The sequence below is a fragment of the Alexandromys fortis genome, unplaced genomic scaffold (assembly GCF_014885135.2).
Source record: "Alexandromys fortis isolate MF-2015 unplaced genomic scaffold, M_Fortis_MF-2015_v1.1 scaffold_58, whole genome shotgun sequence".
In the NCBI taxonomy this organism is placed as follows: Eukaryota; Metazoa; Chordata; class Mammalia; order Rodentia; family Cricetidae; genus Alexandromys; species Alexandromys fortis.
The window spans coordinates 2947353-2960160 of record NW_026067940.1 but is presented as its reverse complement, the minus strand read 5'-3'; the positions used below and the strand labels follow the sequence as shown (position 1 = coordinate 2960160).

The 12808-nt window shown below is 48.7% G+C and overlaps 1 protein-coding gene across 1 annotated transcript in view; it reads right to left on the bottom strand.

Moving 5' to 3' along the window:
• Positions 1–8264: 8264 nt before the first annotated feature.
• Positions 8265–12808, bottom strand: part of Pkp1 (plakophilin 1) — a 42846-nt gene continuing 38302 nt past the window's right edge. The window contains exons 10-14 of the mRNA XM_050147741.1: positions 12029–12182; positions 11526–11712; positions 10950–11034; positions 9459–9565; positions 8265–8391 (exon numbers count right to left, since the gene is read on the bottom strand). Coding sequence (XP_050003698.1) covers positions 9491–9565; positions 10950–11034; positions 11526–11712; positions 12029–12182 — 501 coding nt within the window. The 3' untranslated portion in view covers positions 8265–8391; positions 9459–9490. The remainder of the gene's footprint in view (positions 8392–9458; positions 9566–10949; positions 11035–11525; positions 11713–12028; positions 12183–12808) is intronic.

Here is a 12808-nt window from a genome sequence, read left to right as displayed (position 1 = left end):
ATATAGCAGATGTGTTACAACTCTGCACAATTCACTATTCATTCACTGAGAAAAGATGTCAGGACACGGAATAAAGTGATTGCTTCAAATTCTTAGGTAAATTGAAATTATACAGAATAGGGAATATGTTCTTGTTTGTAATGGATAAATTAAAAAGTATGTACATTTTTCCAAATGTTTAAAATCAAGTAACATTCTTCTCAATAACCCACAAGTAAGAAAGGAACAAAAAACCCACAAAAGAAGTAACCAGTGTATCAAAGTTAAAAGTTGCAGCTAAAACAGTGCTTGGAATGCCTGAAATCAATTACCAAAGTTTCTACTTTAAAAATCTAGAAAAGTCTGGGTGGTGGTGGCTCATGCCTTTAATCCCAGCACTTGGGAAGCAGAGGCAGGTGGATCTCTGTGAGTTCAAGACCAGCCTGGTCTACAGAGTGAGAGACTTTGTCTTAAAGCAAGCAAACAAACAAACACAAAACCAAAAACACATACACACACACAAAACCCAAACAAAACAAAAATCTAGAGAGGAAAAAGGCAATATAAATTTAAAGTACATAGAAAAAAGCACTAAGGAGCAGACAGAAAGTGAGCACAGCCAGAAACTGGTAAATAAGACAGCTACATACATCTAGCCAGGTTGTCCAAGGAGGTGGGGGAAGGAGGGAGCAGCAAAAGATGGAGGAAGAGAGGGAGGGAACATGAGGACTATGGGACAGTGCTGCTTCTGAGGGGGGAACTGATGGAGCATGGGCAAAGGCATTTTCTGAGGTGGTGACGTGGGACTCTGGGTTGCACAGGTGTGTGAGTCTGAAAGCTGCGTGGGATGATATGTTTAACACTTGCATTTCACTGTATCTGTATTTTACCCAAGAGGGAGGAGGAGGTAAAAATTAAGGAACCATAAGCCTAGGGGCCAGCTTTCCATTGTTCTACATGCTCCTCAGCTCACTTTACACTGATGGGGTAGCCCTCCATCTCGGGGCGCCCTTGGCTGCCCCGTGCCTCGCTTTCCCGCTTTACCTTGGGGTTCAGTCGCACTGCTCCCTGTCACCGGCACCGGCCAGGTGTCCAGTGTGGGCCGCTCTTCTACTTCACAGGCTCCCTTGCTCCTCTCATCGGCTCTGCCTTAAAATCCCTCGGGCGTTTTGTTTAGAAATGTCTGACCCAGATATCCTGAAGCCTCTTTAGAACATAGGGCACTTGGGACCAGTTTGTTCTTGGACACACATGTTAGGGTTACAAGAAGACTCCTGTTTGTCATATTAGTTCATACCAAGCCTGGATTTTAGTGCCTGGGTTTGAGACAAGGATGAGCACCTGTGTCCCAAGCATGTACTTCTCATCTTTCTTCAATTCAAGCAGTGTCCGGCGAAAAGGTCCATGTCCTCCAAACACCTTTTCTAGGCAAAAATAGAAGATAATTCTCCACAGCCCCTTTTAAAATTAAGAAAACCCTTCCCATATAGCCTGTGTCTGGTCCACTTCTGAGTCTAGTTCTCACTTCTCAACACACACACACACACACACACACACACACACACACACAGAGAGAGAGAGAGAGAGAGAGAGAGAGAGAGAGAGAGAGAGAGAGAGAACTGGTCTTGCTTGGTTCACTCTGCTTGGCTCTGATTGTTCCTGGGACTGAGCCAACCCCAACAAAGAAGAGAGCTGGACACCCTTGGCAGGATGTGGTGGGTGGGGCTGTTATCACAGCTGCCAGCCGAGGAGGTGGCATGCTAGGCTCACCATTGGCTTCCAGGTCTTTCCTTTGGAGCTGATCCATATCCAGGTCACAGACAGAGTTGGAAGAGTCTGGCAGGTGACAGTCATGTGTTCCCAGGACACAAGAGGAACAGCCAGCATGAAAAAAATCCTTTCTCTCCCCTCTCCCTCCCTCTTTCCCCTCCACATTCTCTCTCTCCCTCTCTCCCTCTTCTCAAACAATATTACCAGATTCTACATACACACAAGCCACATGGATCATAGGAATTCCCAAGAACTCAGTCTTTCTGCCTCTCTGAACCACAAATGAGCGACGTGGGCACATTTGGGCCAGCTTTGTAGTGTCTGTGTTTTCATTTAGAAAAAGCAGCACGTGAGAGAAAGTCACCATGCGACAGAGCTCCATGGAAGGGGTTTTTATTGGGGGAAAGTAAATGGGAAAAGGGGTTCGGGGAGAGGGGAGACTGGTGACAATCTGGGGAAGGAGTGGAAGAAGAGAAGAGAGAGACAGAGACAGATATAAAGAGGGAGCGATGGAAGGTGAGCAGGACCTTTTAAAGGGGAACATAGTGAATGTGCACAGGAGGTGCTCTTAGTGGCGACAGGTGAGGTCATATACCCCAGGTCAGGCCAGCGCAGCTGCCTGAATACTAACAGTCTGTCCATGTCAGTGTTCACCCTGCTTATTGTCACAGGTGAGGTGGCCAAGTCTCCATCTGTCGCCTGCAGTTTTACTGTCCTCCAGGAAAACATGGTTTTCAGAGTTTCAGAGGCTTATTGTAGCCGAGGCTAGCCTCCAACTCACTTCATAGTCAAGGATAATCTTTAACTCCTGATCCTCAGTCTCAATCTTCCAAGTAGTGGGAATGCAGAGATTACAGATGTGTGCTAGCAACCATGCCCAGCAGAAGCAAATCTTAAAACTTGTTTGCTAATCCATAAGCTTTCTTTCTTTCTTTCTTTCTTTCTTTCTTTCTTTCTTTCTTTCTTTCTTTCTTTCTTTCTTCCTTCCTTCCTTCCTTCCTTCCTTCCTTCCTTCCTTCCTTCCTTCCTTCCTTCCTTTCTTTCTTTCTTTCTTTCTTTCTTTCTTTTCTCTTGAGACAGAGTCTTACTTTGTAGTCCTGTAGACCAGGCTGCTTTTGAACTCACAATCTTCCTGCCTCAGTTTCCCCAGTGCTGGGATTGCAGGTATATATCATCACACCCAGTTTTATGCAATGCTGAGGATTGAACCAAGAGTTTTGTGCATGCTAGGCAAAGACTCTACCGACTAAACTTCGTGCCCCAATGCCCCACCACTGTGAAATTTCTTACTGGTTGAGTAAAAGAGACACTAGTATATTAGAAGCTTAAAATGTGGGGTTCTCTGCTGAGCCCCCGTAGCAGGCTTCTCAGCTTTCACAGGCTTCCTCAAGATGGCCAGCCTATCTCTCGGTGATATGCTGCCCCGGCTGATGTCTGCATGATGACTAGCGAGGTTGGGGAATATGCGCTGGGGTCATGGAGACATTTCTTGCCTTGAAGCCCTTGGCTCATTAGCTCCGTGTTCTAACCAACCAAACCTGCCAGCTCTAGACTGGATGATGCGCACAGCAGTTCCTGGCATCTGACAGACCGTCTGTGAATCAGAACTCTCATTCTCCTGCATGTCTGCACAGCAACCAGCCCTCATAGGATGTGCAATCCTACGCTGTCTCAGGGCTCTGTGAACCCTGGTTCACTGGGGATCTGATAGTGCGCAGTCTGCCTGCCTCCTCCGCAGTCTTCCCTATCGTGTTCTGATGCTCAGGACTCAGGAGGCCTGGGTCCGGGCCAGGCTTGGGATTTCTGTAAACTCCCCATGTGACTCTGAGCTGGTTACCTTCTCTGGGTTTCCCCTCCTCTATTGATTGGAATTTGACGTCCTGTACTCTGCCTGGGTTACTAAAGAGAAGTACAGATCCAACCAGAGAACAATGCCTCAGGGGTCTGAAAGTGAAAGGGTCATTGTGTGGCTCTTCAAAGAAGATGGTTGCTCAACATCTGTTCTTCCCTTCTCCAGCTGCGCTGGCAGCAGAATGCACTGTTTTTTTTTCTTTGTGTGTGTGTGTGTGGGGGGGCGGGTTTGACTGATGCTTTAGTTCCCTGATTCCTGGGGGTGCGGGACACCAGGTAAGTAGCAAAAGGAACAAGAGGAAGTGACTTCGAAGTCAGGCATGAGGACACGTGTGGACATGGGCTCTGAGACTCAGCCTCCAGATCTCTTCCTTCTCACCTTTCAAACATTCCATGAGCTTAGTGTCCCTTTGTTCCTGTCCATCTGATCCTAGAGCCCAGGCCCTCAAGGACAGCTGAGTCAGGACTTCACAGCTGTAGTCATCTGGACTCCTGTGCCCACATCAGGTACGATACTGAATTTCTACAGTTACGATTTCCCAATCGTCATATGTACAGGAGTTCTGGGAAAGTGGGACAATGGATCTATAAATTGTACAGACATAAAGACGGTAATGCCATGTGGCATTTTGCGTTGCAGCATAGTTGCAGTGGGACAGCAACAACCAGGCACACAACAGGAACGGATGGATCTTGCCCACATGTTGTTGAGCTAAAGCTAGAGCAAAAAAACAGGGTTTAGCATTGGCAGCCTTTCTATAAAGCTCAAAATGACAAAATTAAAATATAGTGTTAGAAGTCAGGGTAGTGCCAGGTTCTCCTCGGGGGTGGACAGAAAGAGGAGGGGCATGAGGAAGGCTTAAGGACTTGGTTCTTTACCACTTCTTGGTCTGGGTGCTGTTACTCTGAAGAGGGTCAGAGCTGTGTATGTTTTAAATAGTGGGATTTTGATCTCCAAGTTGTATTTTAATGAAAGCATGAAGACAACACTTACTGATTTTGTATTTTTTTTTCCTCTGTAGATTTGACCCGCCTTTTTTTTTTTGTTTTGTTTTGTTTTTTTGAGACAGGGTTTCTCTGTAGCTTTGGTGCCTGTCCCAGAACTAGCTTTTGTAGACCAGGCTGGCCTCAAATTCCCAGAGATCCGCCTGCCTCTGCCTCCTGAGTGCTGGGATTAAAGGCGTGCGCCACCACCGCCTGCCTTTACCCGCTTTTTGCAGTCAGTATAAGCTTGTAGGTCCCAAAGCGTTTCCCAAAGCCCTAGTCTAGCACATCTCATATAGGTCACGGAGAGCCACAGTCCGTCCTGAGTGCTGCTCAGCGCCTTTCCCTGTCCATTACCAAACACCGTGATATCCCAGGATGCTATAATGGAGGCCTTCTTAGCCATCATTCCTCTGGGATGGGAAGAGCTCCCTGCATGGATTTCCTTAGCATCTCCCCTTCTCAACCCAGGCACCCCTGGTTCTCACAGATGATGATGACCCTCAGCCCATACCATGCCTGGGGTCCTCCATATCCTTTGTGTGATGACTCTCCAGCAGCTGACATGGAACCTATGCAGCGTAGACATTCTGGAAACATGGACCTCTAAGTCTCCCCTCTTGTAGTTTTCTTCCCTACAGACCACTGCCTGGATGGATGGGGTTGTGCTCAGAATGACTTTCCCACTTGTAACCAGGATAGCATCAATTGGATTTTTTTCCCTCCTAAAACCCCACCAATGATGTGGGAATGATTTCTTATTAATAAAGAAACTGCCTAGGCCCATTTGATAGGCCAACCCTTAGGTAGGCCGAGAAAACAGAACAGAATGCTGGGAGAAAGAAGCTGAATCAGAGAGTCGCCATGATTCTCCCACTCCAGACAGACGCAGGTTAAGATCTTCCCTGGTAAGCCACCTCGTGGGCTACACAGATTATTAAAAATGGGTTAGATCAATATGTAAGAGCTAGCCAATAAGAGGCTGGAACTAATGGGCCAGGCAGTGTTTAAAAGAATACAGTTTGTGTGTAATTATTTCGGGTAAACCTAGCTGGGTGGCAGGAAGTGGCCCGCTGCCCCTATTACAACACACCTATCTGCAAATTAGGACTGCAATCCCAACATCCTGGCTCTCCTCTCACACAGGTTACAGGGGAGCAGGTATCTATGAATGCCCTTTGGTGACATTTTCATAGCTTGCTTGATGTGTAGTCAATAAGAGGAGGCATTGGAGATAAGGCCCTTCATCCCTTAATAGTCACCCAAATAATACAAAGCTTGACACATGTTCAAAGAAACACTATCAATTTATTGATTTTCTATATTTCAACAAAGCAAATACATGGTGTATCATACAAGGAAACTGGGCCTGGCAAACACAAGATTCTCATATAAGATAGAGCAAGGAGAGTAAGGACTGGAGGGAGACTCCCAGACCCTGCAAGCCCAGAGTCCCAGTCAGGGCTGAGTAGACACACACAGGCCATCCTTGGCCTCTTGGGTCCTTGGGAGAGGCGTGGGATCTGGGTGGCTGGTCCATCTCCCACTGGGCAGGCTGCTGGTGGCCAACAGTTGAATCTCTCATAGGAGATCCAAAAATCAAGGAAGACCTTTCTCTTTGATCCTCAACTGTAACTTGTTTTAGGCATGGGAATAGGAGGCCAGGTTGATATAAAACACTAAGATAGGTCTGGGATACATAAAGTCCAGCCAGCCCCTTATTCCCTGCTTCTTCTAGAAATATATCCATAAGTCCCCTTAATTTTACCCTTCCTGAGTGACAGGCATGAGTTGGGCCCAGTTCACCTGACCAGCTTTAGATCATGGAGGAAGTTGCCATTATCAGGCCTGGCCCCTGGGTATCTGGGCACCCGCTTCATCCCCAAAGCAAAGGGTGGGCCTCCCAAGCCTTCCTCCTAGGGAAAGGAAAGCTAAGGCCCTGGGATGCAGGAAGTGAGGATGTTGTTCGGGGTCCGTAACAGTTCCTTCTGACGACTTGGATGTTCTGCACGCTTCTCTCCAGCTTACTTAGAAAGGGGACAGTCCCTAAAGCCCGGGACCTGGGCATCCTTTCTTACTGGGACTGGAGCCTGGAAGGTTACATACACCATTGCACTCTAAGTGCTCCTGTAGAACACTTCCTGGCATGGAGCAGTGTGTCCACGGCATGCTCTAGGAAATGAATTGTTTTGTATCCCAATGACTGGCAAGGGAGATTCAAGGACAGTGGCGTGGGGCGGCATCCCCACATTGGTATTGGAGGAGAGGCGAGGCAAGAGGCAGATTCCAACACAAGTCAAACTGGGAAGGGTACAGCAGACTTGGTGCCAGAGCACACTGGGTGAGATGGTTTAGGACGCCTCTCAGGGACAATGTCCTCGTGTATCTGACCTCCATCTTTAATGGACAGATCTTTTACTAGGCCATCCTGAGTCACAAGAGATTTTTAAAGTCTTGCTGCTGGGGTAAGGAAAGGGGTGGGCCAAGGAGTACTCTATGTCCTCCCTGAGAGAAGTGTGACCCTGATCATTCTTGTCTACCCAGTGTTAACCACACCAGCTGAGAGGTGCTAGCCTAGACATGAGAGGCCCTGGGGCTCAGCTCTGCCCCATCCCGCCATCTGTCCTAGGGACCCTGACACAGACAGGCCCACTTATGGGGTTCTCAGGTGCTCTTTTGCTACTGCAGTGCAAAGTCTGGGGTCCTGGGGCTGACTGCCTTCACAGGGCCAGTGTGCAGACAGGACAACTAAGGTTTAGGGAGAAAGAAGGACCAGTGATGGCTGGGAAGTGAGCTGATTGATGTAAAATAGGACATTGCCTTTTCCTGGTCCATCCGAGCAAATCCCCTCCCTTCAGCCTCTGGGACCCCCAAGCACTCTCTCACCTGACCCTCAGCAGACTGGGTCTGAGGCACATGGCAGATAATTTCCCTTTCTCCTCCCTTGCTCTGTGAGAAGCCTGAGCGGGCAGGTACCTGCTCCGGTCCATCCCTCGGGGAGATGAGAACAAGCAGCCATTCCAGAACTCTTTGACTTCAGGCACTTTCTTGCTTTCTTTCTCCCCAAATAGCTGCCTGTAGCTTTTCTGAAATCGGGGGCTCTGCTGGCTAAAGCTTTCATGTGGGTGCAGAACCCCAAAGAATGGTGAGCCTGTCTCTCTACTCCTAGTCGCTAGCTAAGCACGTGACACCATCCTGCATCTTCTGGAGCTCCCCTCTGCCTTTTAAGGAACATTAGCCTCAGTCTTGGCCACTGTCCCTTCTTCTGCCATCTGGGCAGTGGCAGAGAAAGGCTGCTGAACTCTCTGTGGTTTGACTGGCAAGGGCCCCTGTCTGGACACACTGAATTTCCAGCTAGCCAAAACCACACATGGCTCCTGTCTATGGGGGAGACATGGAGAGTCCTCTGTGCTGTCCGTGAACTGCAAAGAATCAGCAGACCTAGCCTGTTGCAGTTGTTGGTTATGTTGTTAGGCATTCACACGCACACACATACACATGCACACACACACACATGCACGTACATACTTACATTATACACATTATATATATACTGTTTCTCAGAGAAGAAAGTATTGACATCAGATATAAGCCCCTTTAACTCAAGAAAGTCCCCCCACCCAACCTCCCAAACCCTCTTGCCTCCCAATTCCCCTAAGGAAAAAAAAAAAGAATCAGAAATTATTTCCATCATCCACAGTTTTCAGGTTGCTCTTGGTTGCATCTGAACGTCTCCAAATACTGCACCGGATGAAGCAGGTAACCCATCCTTAAGGCCTGAGGTCTTCCGAGCTGGGTTGTGTCTTCCTAGAAAGAGAAACTATCAAGTTATGGTATACTGAAAGGTGGGCCTTGGTAGTGTATGCCTGCAGTACTAAGTTTTTGGTTAAGACAGCAGGATCACATGTTTAAGGTCAGCCTTGGCTACAGAGCAAGTCCAAGGCTAGCCTGGGAGAGTTAGGAAGACTCTATCTCAAGATAAAATATGTAAAATATAAAACATAAGAGTTGCGGTTAGAAGCCAGTAGTAGAGTATTTGCCTGAAATATGTGAGGCCCTAGATTAAATCCCCCAAAACCACGACGTGCAGGGTTTCATGTAGTGAGACATTGCCACACCAGATGGTCGGACCCATGTAATACCCAGCTTCTCCCTCACATCTTCCCAAAGGTGTCTGCTTCAATGTAGCTGTGGTTCTTGTTTTATCTGTATGAGAATCCCTTCAGATACTCATCTAAAATTACATTTTCTGCACCCCTCTTAAGGGCTACTTACAGGCTATCGAGTCAGAATTGACAAGATGGAAGGCCAGAATGTGAGTAGCAAGCATTCCAGTTGATTCCAGAGAATGTTCAGCTTGCAAAGCCTTGACAGAGTATTGGATTTGAGTGTCTGGTCTCTAGAACCATCAACTGGAAACAAAGCTTGTTCACACCAAGCGTGTGCAGAATGAGAATGGGCTTTAAGAAGGATGGACGGGCTTGAGGGATGGCACAGTGCTCTTTCACAAGCCTAGGGTTTGATTCCCAGCACCCCTGTGGTTCACAGCTGTTCGTAACTCCAGTTCCAGAGGATGTATACCTTGGATACCTGGCACACATATGGTGCACAGACATACATGTAGGCAAGATATTCATACACATAAAAAAATAGAAAATTTTTTTAAAGGATGGAAAGTAAGTTATAGCTGACCTAAGCCAAAATGACACTGTGTGACTCCATTATTACATAACCCACCTGTGAGTGGCTCCACCCGGGCTGTGCACTGGGTGACCTACACCGTTATAATCAGTAGTCCCACACAGACCTCTGGCCCTTCCAGTGTTAGTAAAACATTACATGTCCCTAATGTGGTTGGGCGGTCTGATTCTCACCTGCAAGGTGAACTTGCTTGGACAGTCTCTTCTTAGAACCGGGAGGTGAAGTTTCTGAGGCTGTTGGCCCCAGCTATGGTTCCCAACGTGTTCCTATCGAAACCTTGCTGCAAGAGAAGAAACAAACACATGATCATCGTGGGACAACAGTGTGGAACTTGATGCCTGGTTGGGAGCCACTTTTCTTGGTTTATCTAGACTCTGAAACACGCCAGTGTGCTCTGACCACGATGTTCACAGGCCTGGGCTACAAGGGGCCTGATTGTGATGTTCGTAACACCACGAACATCAGTGTGTTAGTGAACTGCATTTGGCATTCCTATTGCACATTTGAGTTTTCTAATGAGTTTGCAGAAATCAAGCAAGGAATTAGAGTTCTTTATTTGAGAAAGGGTCTGACATAGTGCTGTCTACATAGCCAAGGGTCCTGGTTAGTTGTACGCCAACTTGATACAAGCTGGAGTTACCTGAAGGGAGGGAACATTAATTGAGAAAATGCCTGCATAAGATCCAGCTGTAAGACATTTTTTAAATTAGTGATCAATGGGGGAGGGCCCAGCCCATTATGGTGTGGCCATTCCTGGGCTGGTGGTTCTGGGTTTTAAAAGAAAGCAGGCTGAGCAAGTCATGGGAAGCAAGCCAGTAAGCAGCATCCCTCCATGGCCTCTGCATCAGCTTCTGCCTCCAGGTTCCTGCCCTGTGCGAGATTCCCCTCCAATTTGTTTTTTGGACATGGTATTTCATCACAGTAGCAGAAACCCTAAGGCACCAATGATGGCTTTGAATTCCTGAATCCCTCATTACCTCCCAAGAGCGAGGATTACAGCTGTGTGCCACCGCAGCTGGCATTGCTAGGTCTCAGACAGTAAGGACAGGCCTAGCGGCTCTCCAGTGCCAAAGGCACAAGTACAAACCCTTGAGCTGAAACTAAAGGGGTCCTGTTGCTGAACCCTGAACCTCTCTAGGACATGCTATGTTCCCGAATGGCTGGTGTGCCCTTTGTCCATCCTTGCTGCCTTGATCTCAACTGCCAGCAGTTCTCAACTTTCCTCATGCGGCAACCCTTTGAGACATTTCCTCATGGTGTGGTGACCCCCAACAGTAAATTTATTTCCATTGCTACTTCATAACTATAATTTTGCTGCTGCTGCTATGAATCATAATGTAAATATCTGCTAAGTAGGGTGACCTTAGGTGACCCCTGTGAAAGGGTCGTTTGAACTCCCAAAGGGGTCACAACCCACACTTTGAGAACCACTGCTCTAAGTGTTCTTACGCTGGGCTTCTCTCCCATCTCCTCCACCCCCCAGCTGCACGGCAGATCTTCTGGTCAGAGCCCCCGCTCACACTCCACGGCTACCCACATCTGCTCTGACTCACCCCCTGAGTCAGCCTCACCTTTAGGGAGTGCACGAATCTTTCCCTCCCTTCCCAGTACAGGGCAGATGTGGGAGGGGCCTAGGAAGGAGGGCCCCTGGTAGATGCTCTTACCTGCCTGAGGACACTTTGCAGCTCCTTGCTGGCCCACATGTCAGACAGGAGTAGCCGGGCAGCCTCTGCAGCCTTGGGTGAGGCACTGTGCAGGTGGAAAGTGGGTTTGTGAGGTGAGAATACCTATGACATAGAAACACCCCTTCCCTTGCCAGTTCTCTCTTTAGGGTCCAGAGATGTGGGGGTACCCCCGAGTGCATGAAAGAAGAACCCTAATGGGGGTAGTGAGCTTGAGCCATAATACAGTGGTACATCTCATCCCCGGCCCATCTGGAGGCACCCTAGAGGTTAGTTCCCTAGCCCTGAATGAAGAGGGAGCCCTGGGAAGCAGAAAAAAAGTTCTCATAAAATCGGTCCTACTATCCTATGTCTCCTGCTGAACCCTGGACAGCCCGGCGTCCCACACGTCCCCCAGCTAAGAAGTGTGCTGCTCTATCCCCTCTATGCATTTCTAGGGCCTGGAGTCTGAGCGATATCCCCTCAGCACTCAGCTTCTAGAACTTCTTCCTCATCCCGTCCCCTGCCTCCCCGGGTGCTACAGCGTGGGGAGGGGACGTGCGCCCCCTCTCTGCCCACCTGTTGCGACACAGGTTGAAGACATTGTTGATCATGCTGCTGGAGAAGTACTGCTTGGCCAGCTGCGGCTGCGAGGTCATCAGGTTCCTCACGGTGTAGCAAGCCGAGGACAAGATGTCTTCAGAGTTGCTGGTGTTGCCAGTGTGGCTGGTGAGGAGTCTGGTTACCTCCGGAAACACCTGGTTTCCTAGAGAAAAGGGAGTTGAGAAATGGGGTCAGGATTGCCATTGAATAGCGGAGAGATTCTTTTGGGGGCCTCAGTAGCCATCGTCCTCTTCCAGGCGGCAAGCAAGGTGGCTCCTCAAGGACCCGTAGGACCCAAGGATTTCTGGCAACTCACCCATCAAGTGACAATTCCCTCCTCCCCCCACACCTCTCTTGGGCCAAACTCTCCTCAGAATACACATACTATGGAACAGTTTGAGAATGACCTTCGAGAAGGCTCTAGAAAACACAGGCACCTGTGTGTCCTATGAGGAAGGACCAGGGGACAGGCATCTTACCCATCATTCTGTGCAGCACAGGGTGGCGGGACATGTTGCTCAGCAGAGAGGCCCCGGACCGCACCACATCTGAATTGCCAGATTGCAGGAGGCGGGCGATTTGTGGCAAGCCCTTTTCCTTTAGCCCAATCAACTGGCTCATACCACTAGACATCTACAAGAGAAGACCCAGGGAGGAGCTGGCCTGTGGCCTTTGGGCACTATCCCCAAACAAGAAAACCTGAGCATTTTCTCTTTCATCTTAAAGTTGGGAGGAGACAGAATTGCTCCTATGAGTGACTACGGAACAGCCAGGCTCCACCTGCCCCTGACTGGTCCTGGTGCCTAGTCAATCTGAAGCTCTGGTGGGTAGGCAGGGAAGTGTCATTTCTCTCACTCATGGTGACCCAGGATTGGTGTCTAGACTGGCAGTGTCCCATCCTTGCTCACTGTCTCACTCCTGTGTCTCAGACACCTCGTTCTTTCATGTATCTGTGTGCACGAGACCACGCCGCCAAGGGCATGTGACAATTACGGAAAGCCCACTTCCTTTCAAACTCCCCAACCTCTACAGAATCCAATCCACACTAACTGAGGGCTTTCCCGACACCAAGCTGGCTCAGAAGGGGTCTGGGTCACCATGGAGATAGAACTGGGATCCCTTGCAAGTAATCCAGCTTATCTGGGTTGCAAACCAACATCCTAGTATGAACCTAATCCAGGCCAGTTTGGTGTCCTTGAGAAGCCCAGCTTCCTCCTCTAAGAACCAGAGAAGTTATCTTGACCCTCAGGATGCCCATG